We start from the raw sequence: 20,695 nt of genomic DNA, 5'->3' as shown, positions 1-20,695 counted from the left end.
TTGGAAGCCTTTAAAAGCGAGCAGTGGACAACTAAAAAAGCAATAAGGGAGGAGAAGATGAAGTATAAGTGCTAGTAATATAAAGGAAGATAGGAAGAGATTTTTTTCAATATGTGAAAGGTAAGAGAGAAGCAAAAATAGACATTGGACCACTAGAAAATGTGGCTGGTGAAGTAATAACAGGAAACAAAGAAATTGCAGATGAACTGAATAGTTACTTTGCATCAGTCTTCACGGTGGAAGACACCAGTGGGATGCCAGAGCTCCAGGAGAACCAGGAGGCAGAGGTGAGTGCAGTGACCATTACTAAGGAGAAGGTTCTGGGGAAACTGAAAGGTCTGAAAGTGGATAAGTCACCTGGACAGGAAATTGTAGGCCAGTTAGCTTGACTTCGGTCATTGGTAAGATTTTAGAGTCTGTTATTAAAGATGAGATCGCAAAGCACTTGGACGTGACTGGTAAAATAGGACTGAGGCAGCACGGCTTTGTCAAAGGTAGGTCGTGTCTGACAAATCTGAGGAGGTAACAAGGAAGTTAGGCAAAGGAGAACCAGTGGACGTGATTCATTTAGATTTCCAGAAGGCCTTTGACAAGGTGCCGCATCGGAGACTGTTAAATAAGTTAAGAGCTCATGGCGTTCAGGGCAAGATCCTGGCATGGATAGGGGATTGGCTGACTGGCAGAAGGCTGAGTGAGGATAAAGGGTTCTTTTTCAGGATGGCAACCGGTGACTAGTGGTCTACCTCAGGGGTCTGTACAGGGACCACAACTTTTTACAATATACATTAATGATCTGGAAGAAGGTACTGAAGGCACTGTTGCTAAGTTTGCAGATGATACAAAGATCTGTAGAGGGACAGGTAGTATTGAGAAAGGAAGGGGGCTGCAGAAGGACTGGACAAGCTAGGAGAGTGGGCAGTGAAGTGGCAAATGAAATACAATGTGGAAAAGTGTGAGGTTATGCACTATGGAAGAAGGAATTTAGGTATAGACTAAGGGCTGTTTAGCACACTGGGCTAACTCGCTGGCTTTGAAAGCAGGCCAAGCAGGCCAGCAGCACGGTTCGATTCCCATAACAGCCTCCCCGAACAGGCGCCGGAATGTGGCGACTAGGGGCTTTTCACAGTAACTTCATTGCAGTCTACTCGTGACAATAAACAATTTCATTCATTTTCTAAATGGGCAAATGCTCCAGAAAGCAGAAGCACAATGGGACTTGGGAGTTCACAATTCTCTTAAGGTTAATGTGCAGGTTCAGTCGGCAGTTAGGAAGGCAAATGCTATGTTAGCATTCATGTCAAGAGGGCTAGAAATACAAGACTCGGGATGTATTTCTGAGGCTGAAAAGGCTCTGGTCAGACCCCATTTGGAGTATTGTGAGCAGTTTTGGGCCCCGTATCTAAGGAAGGATGTGCTCGTCTTGGAAAGGGTCCAGAGGAGGTTCACAAGAATGATCCCTGGTGTGAAGAAGTTGTCATATGAGGAACATATGGGTCTGTACCCGTTGGGAGTTTAGAAGGATGAGAGGGGATCTTATTGAAACTTACAAGATACTGCGAGGCCTGGATAGAGTGGACGTGGAGAGGATGTTTCCACTTGTAGGAAAAACTAGAACCAGAGAACACCATCTCAGACTAAAGGGACAATCCTTTAAAACAGAGATGAGGAGGAATTTCTTCAGCCAGAGGGCGGTGAATCTGTGGAACTCTTTGCAGCAGATGGCTGTGGAGGGCAATTCACTGAGTATCTTTAAGACAGAGATAGATAGGTTCTTGATAAATAAGGGGATCAAGGATTATTGGGAGAAGGCAGGAGAATGGAGATGAGAAAATATCAGCCATGATTGAATGGCGGAGCATACTCGATGGGCCAAATGGCCTAATTATGCTCCTATGTCTTATGGTCTTATGGAATTGCTATCTAAAAAGAAAGAATGTGCGAGGTTATCGGGTTAAGGGAAGGGAGTGGGATTAGGTAGAATGCTCTTTCAGAGGGAGTGAAGACTTGATAGGCCAAATGGCCTCCTTCTGCCTGTAAAGATTCCGTGAAAGTCTGATTGGACAAAAACGAAAAACATGAAACCTCTTCAACTCATAATTTCTTAAAACAAGTTCCGAGTTTTGCATTTAAATCCAGGTAAAGGCCAGGTTTTGCTAATTTCTAACCTGGGCATTAATTTTAAATACATCCATATAACACTGAAAACACAACAAAGACATTTTGTGCTTTAATGCCAGTTACCTCATTTAGAACATCCATGATTTCTTTATCAAAACATTCCAGCAACACTTGAGTGGACTCCAGATGTCTTGCATGCATCATGGGTGGTACACAATCCCTCAAAGCACTGAACATGTACTAAAAAATGAAACATCAAACTGTACAAAACAGACTTTAACATATTGATTTTAACATATTAACTTTAACAATAAAGTACATTTTACAATTTATCTAATCAAGTATCGCCACATACTTTTCCAACATAACGTACTTCTAATCCTGGTCACAGATAGAATCCACTTCATTTCAAAAGCACATTTTCAAATCATCAGCCTTCACTTAATTGAATCTTGAAGATGATTAAAGAATATCAATTATTGGTTCGACCATTCTGTTAAATTGCAGGGTGTAGGTTCTTAAAATTGAGAGCAATTTAGGGAGAGGGTGAGGGAGGGAAAGGAACCCAGGTAATCGCAGCTTCATTAGTTAAATCCGATTAGACCCACGATTGCTTCCTAGCACATCATTTCAAGGAACTGAAGGTTAATGCAAAATTCAAAAGGTCAACTGCTCTACATCAATACTGTTTGTCATTTCTACACAAATCTACAGGTACTGTATCTCAAATCCAGTTATCCAAAAACCTGCAATGTCCAAAAGCCAGATATTTTTTAAAGCTGACAGCCTCCGTGCAGAGTGAGAAGGGAGCTAACGTTTCAAGTCTGGATGACTCTTTGTAAAAGCTGGAAGGTTTTGATGAGTAAATCATGGATATTCTAAATGAGGTAACTGATATTAAAGTTTTGACAAAGAGCCTGCAGACTCGAAACGTTAGCTCCCTTCTCTCTGCACAGATGCTGTCAAACCTGCTGAGATTGTCCAGTAGTTATTGATTTTGTTTCAGATTCCAGCATCTGCAGTCATTTGCTTTTATTTTTTTTTTAAAGCTGCCGTGCATGAATTTGTATTCTTGGATGAGTAAAATAACCTACCAGCTTATTCGGCTCGGAACCCACTGCCTGAAAGGGTGGCAGAGGCAGGAACCCTCAACATTTAAGAAGCATTTAGGCGAGCACTTGAAATGCCATAAGGCTACGGACCAAGTGCTGGAAAATGGGACTCTTATTGACAGGAGGTTGATGGCCGGCGCAAACAGGATGGGCCAAAGGGCCGCTTTTGTGCTGCAAAACTGACTCTAGGTGCTGCATTGGCGCAGTGATACAATAACTTTGCACGTTTGTCTTTTCCCATATTCTGCATGGTGCGAGGCAGCCCAAACCACCTAACCCAAAAACTGGCAAAATCCAAATACCAGCATGGTCTCAGTCCAAGGGTTGCCAGTTTCGAAGCACTGTATTTTTAACCTTATGGTTTTAACATTTGGGTTGTAAAAAAATATCTTTCAAAATAGTTTCGTACAATTTATTCTCTTTTGGGATGTAGGCATTGCAGCAAGACCAGCATATATTGTCCTGAGAGTAGGTTTTGTGCTACCTTATTCTTTGAAGCAACCTAGTGGTTTGCCAGGTCACTTCAGAGGGCAGTCAGAATTAGCAAACATTCACATGGGACTGAAGCAGACACACAGGCCAGGCAGAGAAAGATGGCAGATTTTTTTTTACATAGAATTACATAGAATTTACAGTGCAGAAGAAGGCCATTCGGCCCATCGAGTCTGCACCAGCTCCCGGAAAGAGCAACCTACCCAAGGTTAACACCTCCACCCTATCCCCATAACCCAGCAACCCCACACAACACTAAGGGCAATTTTGGATACTAAGGGGAATTTATCATGGCCGATCCACCTAACCTGCACATCTTTGGACTGTGGGAGGAAACCGGAGCACCCGGAGGAAACCCATGCACACACGGGGAGGATGTGCAGACTCCGCACAGACAGTGACCCAAGCCGGAATCGAACCTGGGACCCTGGAGCTGTGAAGCGATTGTGCTACCCACAATGCTACCGTGCTGCCCCCCAATTTCTTCCACTAAAGAACCAGTTGGGGTTTTACAACAATCCAAACGTTTCATGGTCACTGATACTGATATCAGGTTTGTGTTCCATTTTATTATAATTATAAACTTATTTTAAATGCTCACATTTGAAGGTGAGATTTGAATTTTCATTCTCTGGATTACTACGGGGCGCAGAGGTGATTCACCAGGATGTTGCCTGGGATGGAACATTTAAATTATCAAGAGAGGCTGGATAGGCTTGGGTTGTTTTCGCTGGAGCAGAGAAGACTGAGGGGCGACCTGATCTAGGTGTACAAGATTATGAGGTGGATAGGAAGAGGCTGTCCCCCTTAGTTGAAGGGACACAAGTTCAAGGTCAGTGTCGGGAGATTTAAGGAAATATTTTACCCAAGGGTGGTGACAGTCTGCAATGCACTGCCTGGGAGGGTGGTAACACTGGGTTGCCTTCAAAATGTACCTATAAATGAAAATGAAAATTGCTTATTGTCACAAGTAGGCTTCAAATTAAGTTTCTGTGAAAAGCCCCTCGTCGCCACATTCCGGCGCCTGTTCGGGAGGGGCTGGTACGGGAATTGAACCGTGCTGCTGGCCTCCCTTGGTCTGCTTTCAAAGGCAACGATTTAGCCCTGTGCTAAACCAGCCATGAGCAGTTGGCATGTTATAATATTCAAGGTTATGGACGAAGTACTGGCAAATAGGATTAGGTAGACAGGTCAGGTGTTTTTATTATAATAATCTTGAATAGTGTCACAAGTAAGCTTACATTAACACTGCAATGACGTTTCTGTGAAAATCCCCGAGTCGCCACACTCCGGCGCCTGTTCGGGTACACTGAGGGAGAATTCAGAATCTCCAATTCACCTAACACGCACATCTTTCCGGAAAGTGGGAGGAAACCGGGGCACCTGGAGGAAACCCATGCAGACACGGGGAGAACATGCAGACTCCACACAGACAGTGACCCAAGCTGGGAATCGAACCCTGGTCCCTGGAGCTGTGAAGCAATCGTGCTAACCACTGTGCTAACGTGCCGCCCATACGTCGGTGCAGACTCAATGGGCCAATTCTGCACTTCATTATTCTGCATATTTGTGACTAGTCCAATGTGACCACTACACTTCTGTACCATGGTTTCTACTTGAATGGCATCTGTTTAATATGCATACATCATCCTAAATACAAATTGTACATCAAAATTAATCATGCAATTCTCATTAGTCCAAACCTCCCAGTTATGTTATCATCAACACAATGTGTAGCTCTTACGTGCACTCTTGCAGAATCTACAGCATTGTCATAAACATCATCCAGGTAGATGGGGAAAATGGTTCGATGCCAGTATAAGAAGTTGCAGTTGCATAGAACTTGAATCCTGCAAAACACATCAAAACGGTTAAAAACTTTGCTGCTTCACCCAGAGTAGCATGTTATGTGAATACTTTCTCGCTGCTTTGCTCACCTCTCTCTCAGCTCACTGATCAGGTCTAACTTCTTCAGAACCACTTGCAAAACAAGCAATTCTTCATCTCGGAAAGTTTTCTGCAGAAGCCAAATGGGTAAAACAGCACTTTAAAGGTTACAGTGTTCATGAATTTAAACACGTATTCCAGGACCTTTGTTACTGACGTGTGTTGAATAAGTTTCATATCATAATAACTTTAATAATATTGAGAATGAAAATATTACATTTGCATTTCAAAGAAACAATTATCTTTGTTATCTAAGATACAACATTATACTTACCATCTGGGTTCCCACACTTAACGCTAGTGCGACGACTAACCTACGTTCTTTGGTACTAGGTCCATTGAGAGCATTTTCAGCCAACACCAGGGCTGACAGCACATCCAGACGTCGCTCACTGTATTTCTTGTCGGATATTACTCTTTTCTGAAGGAACAATATAATCAACTATTTTCCAAATGCCCAATTTTGCTGTCCATGAAATCTAAATCTTCAACACAAACTGGCATAGGCAACAAAATATCTCTTTAAGATCCAAGAAAAGCCATTTAATGTGGAGTTAAAGTAATCAGTACAATAATTTGTTTCCATTAAACGGTTATATTGTGATCCTATTTAAAGAACTATTTACGGTTGAGCTTTACATAAAGTGCCATTGTTGATTTTTACCCATTATATCTATGGTCACAACTCTTAAATTAAAGCTTCATACTGGTTAGCTACAATTGAAATTTTCCTTTAAATTTTCACTCCTTTCCCTCCCCCACTACAATAGGAGCAAAGGGATGCTAATTCTTTGCAAACAACCACCAGAGGTCAGAAATTACCAGTTTAACAAATACTTTTTAAAGCATGAACACCAATACAAACTAATTTAATTCAAAAACCAAGAGGTGTTGCTAAGTCACCTGAGGTGCAGAAGAATAGAAAACCGACCGAGGAAAAGGCACTAATCTCCAGATATGGTCAATGCATTACCCCGCAAAAGAACAAAAAACCCACCTCTCCCCAAACACACACAACATATATAGAAATTATATGTACAAACCTTAGCAATGGATATCGAATTAAGGGCCTGATGCTGAAGGGTGTGAGCAATATGATACACAGAATCTGCTATAACCATTGTCCTCCTATGGACAGTGTGTTCAATTGCCTATAAAAATGAGAATGCCAAATAATTTATTGTAAGCTATAAATCCGTTCAAAATATAACATAGAAAAATACAGCACAGAACAGGCCATTCGGCCCACGATGTTGTGCCGAACTTTTGTCCTAGATTAAGAACAAATTAATCTACACCCCATCATTCTACCGTAATCCATGTACCTATCCAATAGCCGCTTGAAGGTCAGTAATGTTTCCGACTCAACTACTCCCACATGCCCCCATTACTCTCTGGGTAAAGAACCTACCCCTGACATCCCCCCTATAAACTAATGTGGCAGGGGGATGGGAACCAGATTAGGAAGTTAGAGGTCAGTAAAGAGGCAGCAACTAAAGCCAGTAAGGTAGTAGATAATAAACTCAGTGTGACTAAGGGGAAGAATAGACAGGGAAGAGATGATGAACACAAAGGGACAGGTGGTCTGAGGTGCATTTGTTTTAATGCAAGAAGTGTAGCAGGTAAGGCAGATGAATTTAGGGCTTGGATTAGTACCTGGGAATATGATGTTCTTGGTATTACTGAGACTTGGTTGAGGGAAGGGCAAGACGGGCAACTAAATATCCCAGGGTATAGATGCTTCAGGAGGGATTGAGAGGGACGTAAAAGGGGTGGAGGAGTTGCATTACTAGTCAGAGATGATATCACAGCTGTGATTAAGGAGGGCACGATGGAGGATTCGAGCACTGAGGCAATATGGATAGAGCTAAGAAATAGGACGGGTGCAGTAACATTGTTGGGACTTTACTACAGGCCTTCCAAAAGCGAGCGTGAAGTAGAGGTACAAATATGTAGACAGATTATCGAACAATGTAGGAGCAATAGGGTGGTTGTGATGGGAGATTTTAACTTCCCCAACATTGAATGGGACTCATGTAGTGTTGGAGGTGCAGATGGAGCAGAATTTGTAAGCAGCATCCAGGAGAGTTTTTTAGAGCAGTATGTAAATAGTCCAACTCGGGAAGGGGCCATACTGGACCTGGTATTGGGGAATGATCCCGGCCAGGTGGTTGAAGTTCCAGTCGGTGATTACCTTGGGAATAGCGATCACAATTCCGTAAGTTTTAGAATACTCATGGACAAAGATGAGAGAGGTCCGAAAGGAAGAATGCTAAATTGGGGAAAGGCCAAGTATAACAAAATTCGGCAGGAGCTAGGAAATGTGGAGTGGGAGCAGCTGTTTAAGGGTAAATCCACATTTGAAATGTGGGAGTCTTTTAGGGAAAGGTTGATTAGAGTGCAGGACAGACAAGTCCCTGTGAAAATGAGAGATAGAAATGGCAAGGTTAGGGAACCCATGGATGATGAGTGGAATTGACGAGTGGATGACGAGTAGCTAAGATGAAAAACAAAGCATACATAAGATCGAGGCGACTCAAAACTGATGAAGCTTTGGAGGAATATCGGGAAAGTAGGACAAATCTCAAACGCGCAATAAAGAGCTAAAAGGGGTCATGAAATATCTTCGGCTAACAGGGTTAAGGAAAATCCCAAAGCCTTTTATTCGTATATAAGGAGCAAGAGGGTAACTAGAGAAAGGATTGGCCCACTCAAAGACAAAGGAGGGAATTTATGCGTGGAGTCAGAGGAAATGAGTGAGATTCTTAATGAGTATTCACCAAGGAGAGGGACATGACGGATGTTGAGGTTAGGGATGGATGTTTAAATACTCTAGGTCATGTCGGCATAAGGAAGGGGGAGGTTTTGGGTATTCTAAAAGGCATTAAGGTGGACAAGTCCCCAGGACCGGATGGGATCTATCCCAGGTTACTGAGGGAAGCGAGGGACGAAATAGCTGGGGCCTTAACAGGTCTCTTTGCAGCATCCTTGAGCACGGGTGAGGTCCCGAAGGACTGGAGAATTGCTAATGTTGTCCCTTTGTTTAAGGGTAGCAGGGATAATCCAGGGAATTATAGGCCCGTGAGCTTGACGTCGGTGGTAGGCAAACTGTTGGAGAAGATACTGAGGGATAGGATCTATTCACATTTGGAAGAAAATAGACTTATCAGTAATAGGCAGCATGGTTTTGTGTAGGGAAGGTCATGTCTTACAAACCTAATAGAATTCTTTGAGGAAGTGACAAAGTTAATTGATGAGGGAAGGGCTGTAGATGTCATATACATGGACTTCAGTAAGGCATTTGATAACATTTCCCATGGCAGGTTGATGGAAAAAGTGAAGTCATATGGGGTTCAGAGTGTACTAGCTAGATGGATAAAGAACTGGCTGGGCAACAGGAGACAGAGCGTAGTGGTGGAAGGGAGTGTCTCAAAATGGTGAAAGGTGACTAGTGGTGTTCCACAGGGTGCTCGGACCACTGTTGTTTGTGATATACATAAATTATCTGGACGATGGTATAGGTGGTCTGATGAGCAAGTTTGCAGATGATACTCAGATTGGTGGAGTTGCAGATAGCGAGGAGGACTGTCAGAGAATACAGCAAAATAGAGATAGATTGGAGAGTTGGGCAGAGAAATGGCAGATGGAGTTCAATCCAGGAAAATGCAAGGCGATGCATTTTGGAAGATCTAATTCAAGAGCGGACTATATGGTCAATGGAAGGGTCCTGGGGAAAATTGATGTACAGAGAGATCTCGGAGTTCAGGTCCATTTTACCTTGAAGGTGGCAACGCAGGTCGATAGAGTGGTCAAGAAGGCATACAGCATGCTTGCCTTCATCGGACGGGGTATTGAGTACAAGAGTCGGCAGGTCATGTTACAGCTGTATAGGACTTTGGTTAGGCCACATTTGGAATACTGCGTGCAGTTCTAGTCACCACATTACCAGAAGGATGTGGATGCTTTAGAGAGGGTGCAGAGGAGGTTCACCAGAATGTTGCCTGGTATGGAGGGTGCTAGCTATGAAGAAAGGTTGAGGAGATTAGGATTGTTTTCATTGGAAAGATAGAGGTTGAGGGGGGACCTGATTGAGGTCTACAAAATTATGAGAGGTATGGACAGAGTGGATAGCAACAACCTTTTTCCAAGAGTGGGGGTGTCAATTACAAGGGGTCACGATTTCAAGGTGAGAGAGGGAAAGTTTAAGGGAGATGTGCGTGGAAAGTTTTTTACGCAGAGGGTGGTGGGTGCCTGGAACGCTTTGCCAGCGGAGGTGGTAGAGGCGGGCACGATAACATCATTTAAGATGCATCTGGACAGATCTATGAACAGGTGGGAACAGAGGGAAGTAGATCCTTGGCAAATAGGCAACAGGTTTAGATAAAGGATCTGGATCGGCGCAGGCTGCTGTTCCTGTGCTGCAATTTTCTTTGTTCTGTATCTTTAACCATTCACCTTAAATTTATGTCCCCTTGTAATGGTTTGTTCCACCCGGGGAAAAAGTATCTGACTGTCTACTCTATCTATTCCCCTGAACATCTTCTAAACCTCTATCAAGTCACCCCTCATCCTTCTCAGTTCTAATGAGAAAAGGCCGAGCACCCTCAACCGTTCCTCTTAAGACCTACTCTCCATTCCAGGCAACATCCTGGTAAATCACCTTTGCACCTTTCCCAAAGCTTCCACATCCTCCCTAAAATGAGGCGACCAGAACTGCACACAGTACTCCAAATGTGGCCTGACCAAGGTTTGGTACAGCTGCATCATCACCTCACAGCTTTTAAATTCAATCCCTCTGCTAATGAACGCTAGCACACCATAGGCCTTCTTCACAGCTCGACCCACTTGAGTGGCAACTTTCAAAGATCTATAAACACAGACCCCAAGATCTCTCTGCTCCTCCCCATTGCTAAGAACCCTATCGTTAACCCTGTATTCCGCATTCATATTTGTCCTTCCAATGGACAACCTCACACTTTTCAAGGTTAAGCTCCATCTGCCACTTCTCAGCCCAGCTCTGCATCTTATCTATGTCTCTTTGCAGCCGACAACAGCCCTCCTCACTATCCAAACTCCACCAATCTTTCTGCATAAACCTACCATGGGGAATCTTATCAAATGCCTTACTAAAATCCATGTACACCACATCCACTGCTTTACCTTCATCCACGTGCTTGATCACCTTTGTTAGTGAAGAATTTGTGTACTACCTTAAAAAAGAATTGACATCAAAAGCATTTCAGAAAATATTTCAATTAGCTCATGGTAAAGTTGTGTTGTGGCCACATACCATCAAATCCAACCAATTGGATCTTGGTGCACCATAAACTGGAATCTCCCAAACTTCCAACAGAAACTAGAAGAACCACCAAAGCACCACTTCTGATCAATACTCTGCACAACTTGCATTTATATAGCACATTTAGCAAAGGAAAACATCCGAAAGCAGTTCACAGAGGCACAATCAGGGAAAAAAAGGTGCCAAACCAAAAGCAGAGATATTATGAAGAATGACCAAAATCTTGGTCAACAGTAAGTTTAATGGGATTTTAAACATGGAAAGGGAGATGCAGAAGTTTCAAGAAGCAGCTCCATGTATGAGACCAAGGCAAATATAAGAGTGGTCAGTGGGATCAGTGTAGATGAGCTAGCTGGGGGGATGGGTTTGGGACTTGATTATGGGCAGTAGAGTTTTTGTTGAGTTGAAAGAACACTGGACTAGTCGAGTAAGGAGCTGACAAAGGAATAAATAATAATTTCAGCAGCAGATAGGCTGAGGTAGGGATGTTCTGGCAGTGGAAGGTTTTTTATGTGATTGAGAGGAATTTAGGTCAAAAATTCAGAACGCACTGTGAACAGTCTGATTCAACCCACGACAGTAATTGGGGCAGGAGTTGAAATTGGTTGTTAGTGTCAACATCTACTGGGGAAAATTGCAGCCCATTCACAGCAGGGTATCAGACAAACTTTCTGATTCAGAAGTCAAGAGAATTAATGCACAGTGGGTGTACCTACACCACAGGGACTGCAATGGTTCAAAAAGGCAGCTCACCACCACCTTCTCAAGGGCAATTAGGAATGAAGAATAAATGCTGGGCCAGCTGGCAATGCACACATGCCTATTTATTTCTTTTTAAATGGAAGCTGACTTGATGTTCAAAGATGAGGGCAGTAATTAGATGAAGGAAGATGATGGCATAGTGATGATGTCATTGGACATTAGCCCAAGCTAATACTGTGTGGACACGAGTTCAAATTCCACCGTGGCAGCTGGTGGAATTTAAATTCAGGTAATAAATCTGGAATTGAAAGTTAGTCTCAGCAATGGAGACCATTAAACTATCATTGATTGTTGTAATTACCCACCTGGTTCATTATTGTCCTTTAGGGAAGTAAATCTGCTGCCCTTTCCTGGTTTGGCCAACTCCAGAGTAACAGCCATCTTGTTGAATCTTAAATACCCACTAAAATGGTCCATCAAGGCACTCAGCACTTGAATAACAGTGACAGGATCAGACAAAGTTAGCATGGATTTACAAAAGCAAAATAAAAGCAAATTACTGCGGATGCTGGAATATGAAACCAAAGATAAAATGCTGGAAACTGCTCAGATTTTCTAGCATTTTCTCTTTGGTCACAAAAGGGAAATCATGTCTGACAAATCTACTGGAATTCTTCAAGGATGTAACGATCAGGGAGACCCAGTGGATGTGGCTTAATTGGACTTTCAGAAGTGCTTTTGACAAGATCCCACATAAAAGATTAGCGTGTAAAAAAAGTGCATGGGATTGAGGATGGATAGAAAACTGGTTGGCAGACAGGAAATCAAGAGTAGGAATAAACAGGTCTTTTTCCAAATGGCAGTGACGAGTGGGGTACTGCAGTGATCAGTGCTGTGACTCCACCTATTCACAGTAGATATATATATACATATATATATATATATATTTAGTTGAAGGAGCTAAATGTAACATCTCCAAATTTGCAGATGACACAAAGCTGGGTGGAAAGACGAGCTGTGAGGAGGCTGCAAAGATGCTTCAATGTGATTGGGGCAGGTTGAGTAAGTTGGTAAATACATGGCAGATGAAGTATAATGTGGATAAATGTGAGGTTATCCACTTTGTGAGCATAAACAGGAAGGCAGATGGATTCTGAATGGCTATAGATTGAGAGACAGGAATGTGCAATGAGATCTGTCCATAAGACCATAAGACATAGGAGCAGAATTAGGCCACTCGGCCCATCGAGGTTGCTCCACCATTCAATCATGATATTTTTCTCATCCCCATTCTCCTGCCTTCTCCCCATAACCCCTGATCTCCTTATTAATCAAGAACCTATCTAGAGTTACAGAGTCACCACCCTCTGGCTGAAGAAATTCCTCCTCATCTTTGTTTTAAAGGATCGTCCATTTAGTCTGAGATTGTGTCCTTTGTTTCTAGTTTTTCCTACAAGTGGAAACATCCTCTCCACATCCACTCTGTCCAGGCCTCGCAGTATCCTGTAAGTTTCAATAAGATCCTCCCTCATCCTTCTAAACTCCAACGAGTACAGACCCAGAGTCCTCAACCGTTCCTCATACAACAAGCTCTTCATTCCAGGGATCATTCTTTTGAGCCTCCTCTGAACCCTCTCCAAAGCCAGCACATTCATCCTTAGATACGGGGCCCAAAACTGCTCACAACCTTAAGAGAATCGTGAACAGGACTCCCAAGTTCCTTTGTGCTTCTGATTTCCGAAGCATCTACCTACTTAGAAAATTCCTGTGATAGCAGGACTGCCGCATGAGGGGAGATTGATCTGGTTAGGATTATATTTGCTGAAGTTCGGAAGAATGAGTAGGAGCTCATAGAAACCTATAAAATTCTAATAGGGCTAGATAGGGTAGATGCTGAAGGATGTTCTCGATGAATGAGGGGGGATCTCATAGAGACTAAAAAAATTCTAACAGGACTAGACAGGGTAGATGCAGGGAAGATGTTACCAATGATGGGTGTGTCCAGAACCAGGGATCACAGTCGGAGGATTCAGGGTAAACCATTTCGGACAGAGATAAGGAGGCATTTCTTCACACAAAGAGTGGTGAGCCTGTGGCATTCATTACCACAGGAAGTAAAACTTTGAATATATTCAAGAGGCGGCTGGATATAGCACTTGGGGAGAATGGAATCGAAGGCTATGGGGAGAAAGCAAGATTAGGCTATTGAGTTGGATGATCAGCCATGATCGTGATGAATGGCAGAGCAGGCTCGAAGGGCCAAAAGACTTCCTCCTGCTCCTTTCTTCTATGTATCTGCAAACTTAGCAACAGTGCCTTCAGTTCCTTCTTCCAGATCATTAAACAGTCGCCGAACTAAGCATGCAGGTGCAGCAGGTGGTATACAAGACAAAAGATATGTTGGCTTTTATAGCGAGACATTCAAATACAGAAGCAGGGATGTCTTGCTTCAGTTATACAGGGTTTTTGTGAGTTTAGTCTCTTTATCTGAGGAAGGATGTTCTTGCTATAGAGAGAGTGCAGCGAAGATTTACCAGGCTAATTCCTGTGATGGCAGGACTGCCGCATGAGGGGAGATTGATTTGGTTAGGATTATATTTGCTGGAGTTTGGAAGAATGAGTAGGATCTCATAGAAACCTATAAAATTCTAATAGGGCTAGATAGGGTAGATGCTGAAGGATGTTCTCGATGGCCGGGATATCCAGAACCAGGGGTCACGGTCTGATGATGCGGGTTAGACCATTTAGGACAGAGATGAGGATCACCCAGAGAGTGGTGAGCCTATGGAATTCACTATCACAACAAGTAGCGGAGGCCAAAACATTGTAAGTTTGCAATAAGGAATTACATTAATCTTTTGGGGCTAAAGGGATCAAAGAATATGGGAGGGAAAACGAGAACAAGTTACTGAGTTAGATGATCAGCCATGAACAGCAGAGCAGGCTCCAAGGGCCGAATGGCCTCCTCCTATTTTTGTTGTTTTTTAAAAAATATATATTTTGTGACAAACATGTATCAAAACAGTTTACAGCAAATAAACATCCCAGGAAACATAATTCCCAACAATCATAGATTTTACAATGCAGAAGGAGGCCATTCGGCCCATCGAGTCTGCACCGGCTCTTGGAAAGAGCACCCTACCCAAGGTCAACACCTCCACCCTATCCCCATAACCCAGTAACTCCACCCAACACTAAAGGCAATTTTGGACACTAAGGGCAATTTATCATGACCAATCCACCTAACCTGCACATCTTTGGACTGTGGGAGGAAACCGGAGCACCGGAGGAAACCCACGCACACACGGGGAGGATGTGCAGACTCCGCACAGACAGTGACCCAAGCCGGAATCGAACCTGGGACCCTGGAGCTGTGAAGCAATTATGCTATCCACAATGCTACTGTGCTGCCCTCAACTATAGTCTGTACAGTGGCCCGGATGAGCAGTTTCTTTGGGGTGGAAGACAGGTGTGCATAGTGGGCGGGAGGATCAGCGAACCATGTCCATATGTTCTGAACATGTCCGAAGCTTAGGGGATTTTGGCAGGGGTTTGCAGATGTCATGTCCACGGTGTTAAAAAGAAGGGTGGCACCGAGACCAGAGGTGACGATTTTCGGGGTGTCAGAAGACCTGGGAATTCAGGAGAAGAGGCAGATGTTGTGGCCTTTGCTTCCCTGGTAGCCCGGAGACGGATACTATTAGCTTGGAGGGACTCCAAGCCCCCGAAGTCGGAAACTTGGCCATCGGACATGGCTAGCTTTCACTGTTTGGAGAAAATCAAGTTCGCGCAGAGGTGGCAACCGTTCTTCGACTTCTTTGCGGAAAATTAATCGTCAGCAGAAGGGGGGGGGGGGGGGGGGGGGGGGTTAATTTAGCTTAGAGTAGGGGGGTTAATAAAGGTGGGACCTGCAAGGGTGGAAGATGGCCTTTGCACTATGTTTATAGATTCATGTACATTGTTTATTTTTATTTTGTTGTTGTTGTAAAACCAAAAATACCTCAATAAAATGTTTATTAAAAAAAAAAGATGTGAAGTACATCGATACATTATATTTGCAAAATTTAAAACAAAAATTGGGAAATTAATGAGCTGCCTGCCTTCGTATCAAAATAATCTGATACATGAAAGTGCAATAGAAATGTTCACCTCTGGAAAATAAATTCTGCAGTTGTTCGTACAGAAAATGAAAAATCAACCTTTGCTAACATGGCAGAAAAAAATAAATTAAATCCGAACCAAATTCTCATGGTACTAATGGATAAGTGAACCAGTTATTAAGTGACCCATATTTTCCTCAGCTTACCTTTAAAAGTTCCACAAGTCTACATAAAGCTTTCACGGATGTTTTGGTCATGGGTTTCTGCATGGACATATACAGATTCATTGTGGTTCGAACAATGTTACTGAGGCTGTTTGCATAAAGAATACCCTAAAGATTTAAAAAAACTTTAATTAGAGCTGGTCTTCCACAAAACCATACCACAGTGCATTTGTTTATATTTGATTACAAACGATGTCAATTCAAACCCAAAACATAATGGATCCAAAGTCTGCTGGAGTGGAGTACCTCATGGTGTACCCAGTTAGTTAGATATTTTCCTGCAATCTTCAGGTGCAAATGTTTTGCTCTGCAAGTGGTTGGAAGTACAAACTAATAACAGAAAGGAGACATCTGAAATCATGGCACATAACAGTAAAAATGGGACATTTCTTTAACCGCTGAGATTTAAGGACTGAAGAATAAACAGAGAAAAGTCTGAGAGTAGGCGAATTCAATATCAAATGAGGTACAGAAATAGAAGGGAAAAGAAAGATTAATGAAAAGCGGAAATAGACATATATATAAAATTTAAAATGTAAAATTTGACATTAAAATCTCTGACAATTCACCCTTGAAGAAATGTGACTCCCACTTTTAATATTCACTTCCGGTGCCAGCTAAGTTGATTGGCAATGGTTAACAATTACATTGTTAAAAGGATATTTAATCTATTAATTCTTAACTTCCTATGTCAAGTTTAAAGGACAAAGGTGTCCAATGCAGCAACTCCATGAATGGATTCATAGGCTGCGCAACACGAAACAGGTAATTCGCCCCAATTGCTACATCATGGTGTTTATGCTCCATTTGAACCCTCCTCCCATGTTTTCTCACTACCAGTGTATCCCGCCTATTCCCTTCTCCCTCACAAGACTGGAAGGGTTGAAGCTGAGCAGCTGGGGTGGTTAAAGGCGAGCAGCCATTACTGCAATACTGACAAGTGCCAAGCATGACCACCTTTAACAAGAGAGAATCTAATCATTGCCCCTTGACATTAAATGGCATTATTATCGTTGAATTCCCCACCATCACCATCCTGGGGCTACCATTGACCAGAAACTGAACTACACCAGCCATACAAATACTGTGGCTACAGGAGTAGATCAAATTCAAGAAATTGAGCTAAGTTACTTACTCATCGCAAAAATTTGTCCACTATTTACAAGGTACAAAGTCAAGGGCATGATGGAATACTAACAACTTGCTTGGGTGAGTGTGATTCCAACCACATTCAAGAAGCTCAATACCATTCAGAACAAAGCAGCCTGCTTGATCCACCAAACTAAACATTCATTCCTTCCACCACTGACGGAAAATGGCAACAGCATGTATTATATACAAGATTCCCTGCAGCAATTCACCAAGGCTCTTTCGACCAAAAGAGAAAATGCTGGAAAATCTAAGCAGGTCTGGCAGCACCTGTAAGGAGGGAAAAGAGCTAATGTTTCGAGTCCAGGTGACCCTTTGTCAAAGCTTTTCCCTCCTTACAGATGCTGCTAGACCTGCTGAGATTTTCCAGCATTTTCTCTTTTGGTTTCAGATTCTAGCATCCGCAGCAATTTGCTTTTATCCAAGGCTTCTTCAACTGTGTCTTCCAAAGCCATAACCTCTACTCCCCAGAAGGACAAGGGCAGCAGATGCATGGGAACACCACTACCTGAAAGTTCCCCTTGAAGCCACATTCCATCCTGACTTGGAATTATATCACCGTCCCTTCATTTTCGCTAGGTCAAAATCCTGGAATTGAATTCCTAACAGTAGAGTGCACCTACACCACATTGATTACACCAATTTAAGATGGGAGCTCACGACCATATTCTCACGGGTAATTAGGAATGGCGGAAAAAATGCTGGCCCAGCCAGAGACACCCACACCACATGAAATAAATAAATGGTGGAATGGCATCAATCACCCAGCAACTTGTAACTTCTGGCAATGGTATTTCTTCCTTGTCATGAGTTGTTGGACATTTTGCACATTAAAAATGGTGCTCGTCACTAAGACACCATTATTATTTTTAAGCATTCTGGTCCATTATATGATTTAAGACACCAACCATCACCTTTCTATCCTCGTACAAAACCTCGGTCCTGAATACTTATGAGAATGCACAAACATTTTAAGATCTTAGATATTTTCTAAACCATCAAAATTCATCACCTGCCTTTATTGTAAGCAGCAAAGAAATCAGCAGATTTTAAAATATTACCTGTATAAAAATGCTGCATCTGTTGGACAGATCCTCAGTAAACTTGTCCACACTCTGCACCTTGGACAGGATGGATTCCATTTTCATCATCCATGAGCTTACAAACAAGTAATATGACTGCACATCTCTGCAAAATAATAAGTTACTAGAATTAGAAATGTGGGAAGATTAAACCTACAGAATTAGAATATGCATCCTCACCTGTTGGATTTTTTCCACGGACAGCGATTATCTTCTTACAACAAATTCCAAGTAACCATTCTTCATAGAATAAATCAAAGAATAGATCATAGAATGGTTGCAGTGCAGAAGGTAGTTATTCAGCCCATCGAGTTTGTGCTGGTCCTCTGCAGGACCAATTCACCTAGTGTCATTTCCCTGCCTTCTCTTCAAAGCCCAGTATATTTTTCCTTTTTGGATAATAATCCAATTTCCTCATTTACATACTTGTATGTTATTTAACTGTTATTTTCTTTTTGTGGGAGGCTAGTCAGCCTCTGTAGGCACACCACAGAGGAACAGGAAGCAGCTATTCAACCCATGAGGCCTGCTTAATTAAACTGGGCTGTATCATGACTCCATCCATCTGCAGTGGCTCCATGTCCCAACGATCATTAAGCAAGAAAAATCTAAATGTCAGTTTTGACAAATTCTATTGACCTCCAACTGTGACAGCCTTTTCGGACAAAATTTCCAGATTTCTAAGTAGTGTGGAGAAATTTTGACACTATGCTGAATAGCCTTGCTCTAATTTAAAATTGTGTCCCATTGTTCTGCTTTCCCCCACCAGAGGAAAGGGAGGAATAAGGGAAATGAAAACCAGTGTGACAGGAAGGGACATACAAAAAAAAAGTAAAAACGCAGAACCAAGGGCTTTGTTGCAAGTTGCATTCATTAAAAAAAAACAAATGAATTGACAGCATAAATCAAAATAAATATGTATAATCTGGTGATAGAGACATGACTACAGGATGACTGACTGGGACCAGAGTATTCAAGCGTACATGACATTTAAGAAGAATAGGAAGTTAGAAAAAGTGGAGGGGTAACTCCGTTAACTCTGCAAGATATTGATACAATAGAGAGAGATGGCCTTGGTTTTGGAGATCAAGGTGAAAAATCAGTTTGGGTAGGGATGAGAAATAGTAATGGTAAGAAGTCACTTGCGAGAATGTTTTATCGGCCCCATAACAGTAAACGCACTGCAGGTTGGGATATACAGGAAGAAATAATGGGGGGTTGTGAGAAAGGTACAGCAATAATCATGGGTAATTTTAATCTACATATAGATTAGATTCATCAAATGATCAGTTCATTGACGGCTTTCAGGACATTTTCTCAGAGCAGCACGTTTTATTACTAACTAGAGAGCAGGCTAAAATAAAAAGCAAAATACTGCGGATGCTGGGATCTGAAACAAAAACAGAAAATGCTGGACAATCTCAGCAGGTCTGACAGCATCTGTGGAGAGAGAACACAGCTAACTTTGAGTCTGTATGACTCTTTGCCAAAGCTAGGAGGGCAGGCTATTCTCGATGTGGTAACAGAACATAGAACATAGAACAGTACAGCACAGAACAGGCCCTTCGGCCCTCGATGTTGTGCCGAGCAATGATCACCCTACTCAAACCCACGTATCCACCCTATACCCGTAACCCAACAACCCCCCCCTTAACCTTACTTATTAGGACACTACGGGCAATTTAGCATGGCCAATCCACCTAACCCGCACATCTTTGGACTGTGGGAGGAAACCGGAGCATCCGGAGAAAACCCACACACACACGGGGAGGACGTGCAGACTCCGCACAGACAGTGACCCAGCCGGGAACCGAACCTGGGACCGAACCTGGGACCCTGGAGCTGTGAAGCATTTATGCTAACCACCATGCTACCGTGCTGCCCTTATGTGCAATAAGACAGGACTCATTCCTGACCTCGTCATGAAGGTGCATCAGGTAGCACTGATCACAATTTGACTGATATTCATATTCAGCTTGAGGGAGAGAAGAGTGAATCTAAGACCAGTGTTTTAAATTTAAATAAGAGCTCTTCTGAGGGCAAGATGACAGAGCTGGCCAAAATTAACTGGGAAATTAGGTTAAATGTTAAATGATAGGTCAGCAGAGATGCAGTGGCAGACATTTAAGGAGATATTTCAGAATACTCAAAAAAGATGATTCCAGTGAGAAAGAAAGACTATAAGGGAAGGACACCATCCGTGTCAAAACACAGTGTCAAATTGAAAGAAAAAGCATACAATTCTGCAAACATGAGTAGGTCAGAGGATTGGACAAATATAAAGAACAGCAAGGATGACAAAGATGAATATGGAAGGAGCAATTAGAGCATGAGCCAAAGCTAGCTGGATATATAAAATCAGAGTTCTACAGACATTTAAAAAGGAAAAGAGTCATAGCGTCAGAGGTGGACAGCACAGAATAGTCCCTTCAGCCCATCATGTCTGCACCAGTCAGAAACAACTACCTAA

General features: G+C 42.6%; 1 protein-coding gene across 4 annotated transcripts in view; it reads right to left on the bottom strand.

Moving 5' to 3' along the window:
• Positions 1-20,695, bottom strand: part of washc4 (WASH complex subunit 4) — a 180,805-nt gene that overhangs the window by 77,456 nt on the left and 82,654 nt on the right. For all 4 annotated transcript variants that reach the window (XM_038810878.1, XM_038810879.1, XM_038810877.1 and 1 more), the window contains 7 exons: positions 18,205-18,331; positions 15,977-16,102; positions 6,713-6,820; positions 5,944-6,090; positions 5,660-5,739; positions 5,467-5,572; positions 2,242-2,358 (listed from right to left, as the gene is read on the bottom strand). In XM_038810878.1, coding sequence (XP_038666806.1) covers positions 2,242-2,358; positions 5,467-5,572; positions 5,660-5,739; positions 5,944-6,090; positions 6,713-6,820; positions 15,977-16,102; positions 18,205-18,331 — 811 coding nt within the window. The remainder of the gene's footprint in view (positions 1-2,241; positions 2,359-5,466; positions 5,573-5,659; positions 5,740-5,943; positions 6,091-6,712; positions 6,821-15,976; positions 16,103-18,204; positions 18,332-20,695) is intronic.

The sequence above is a fragment of the Scyliorhinus canicula genome, chromosome 11 (assembly GCF_902713615.1).
Source record: "Scyliorhinus canicula chromosome 11, sScyCan1.1, whole genome shotgun sequence".
NCBI lineage: Eukaryota > Metazoa > Chordata > Chondrichthyes > Carcharhiniformes > Scyliorhinidae > Scyliorhinus > Scyliorhinus canicula.
Note: the sequence above shows the minus strand (reverse complement) of the source record. Positions and strands in the feature narration are given on the sequence as shown.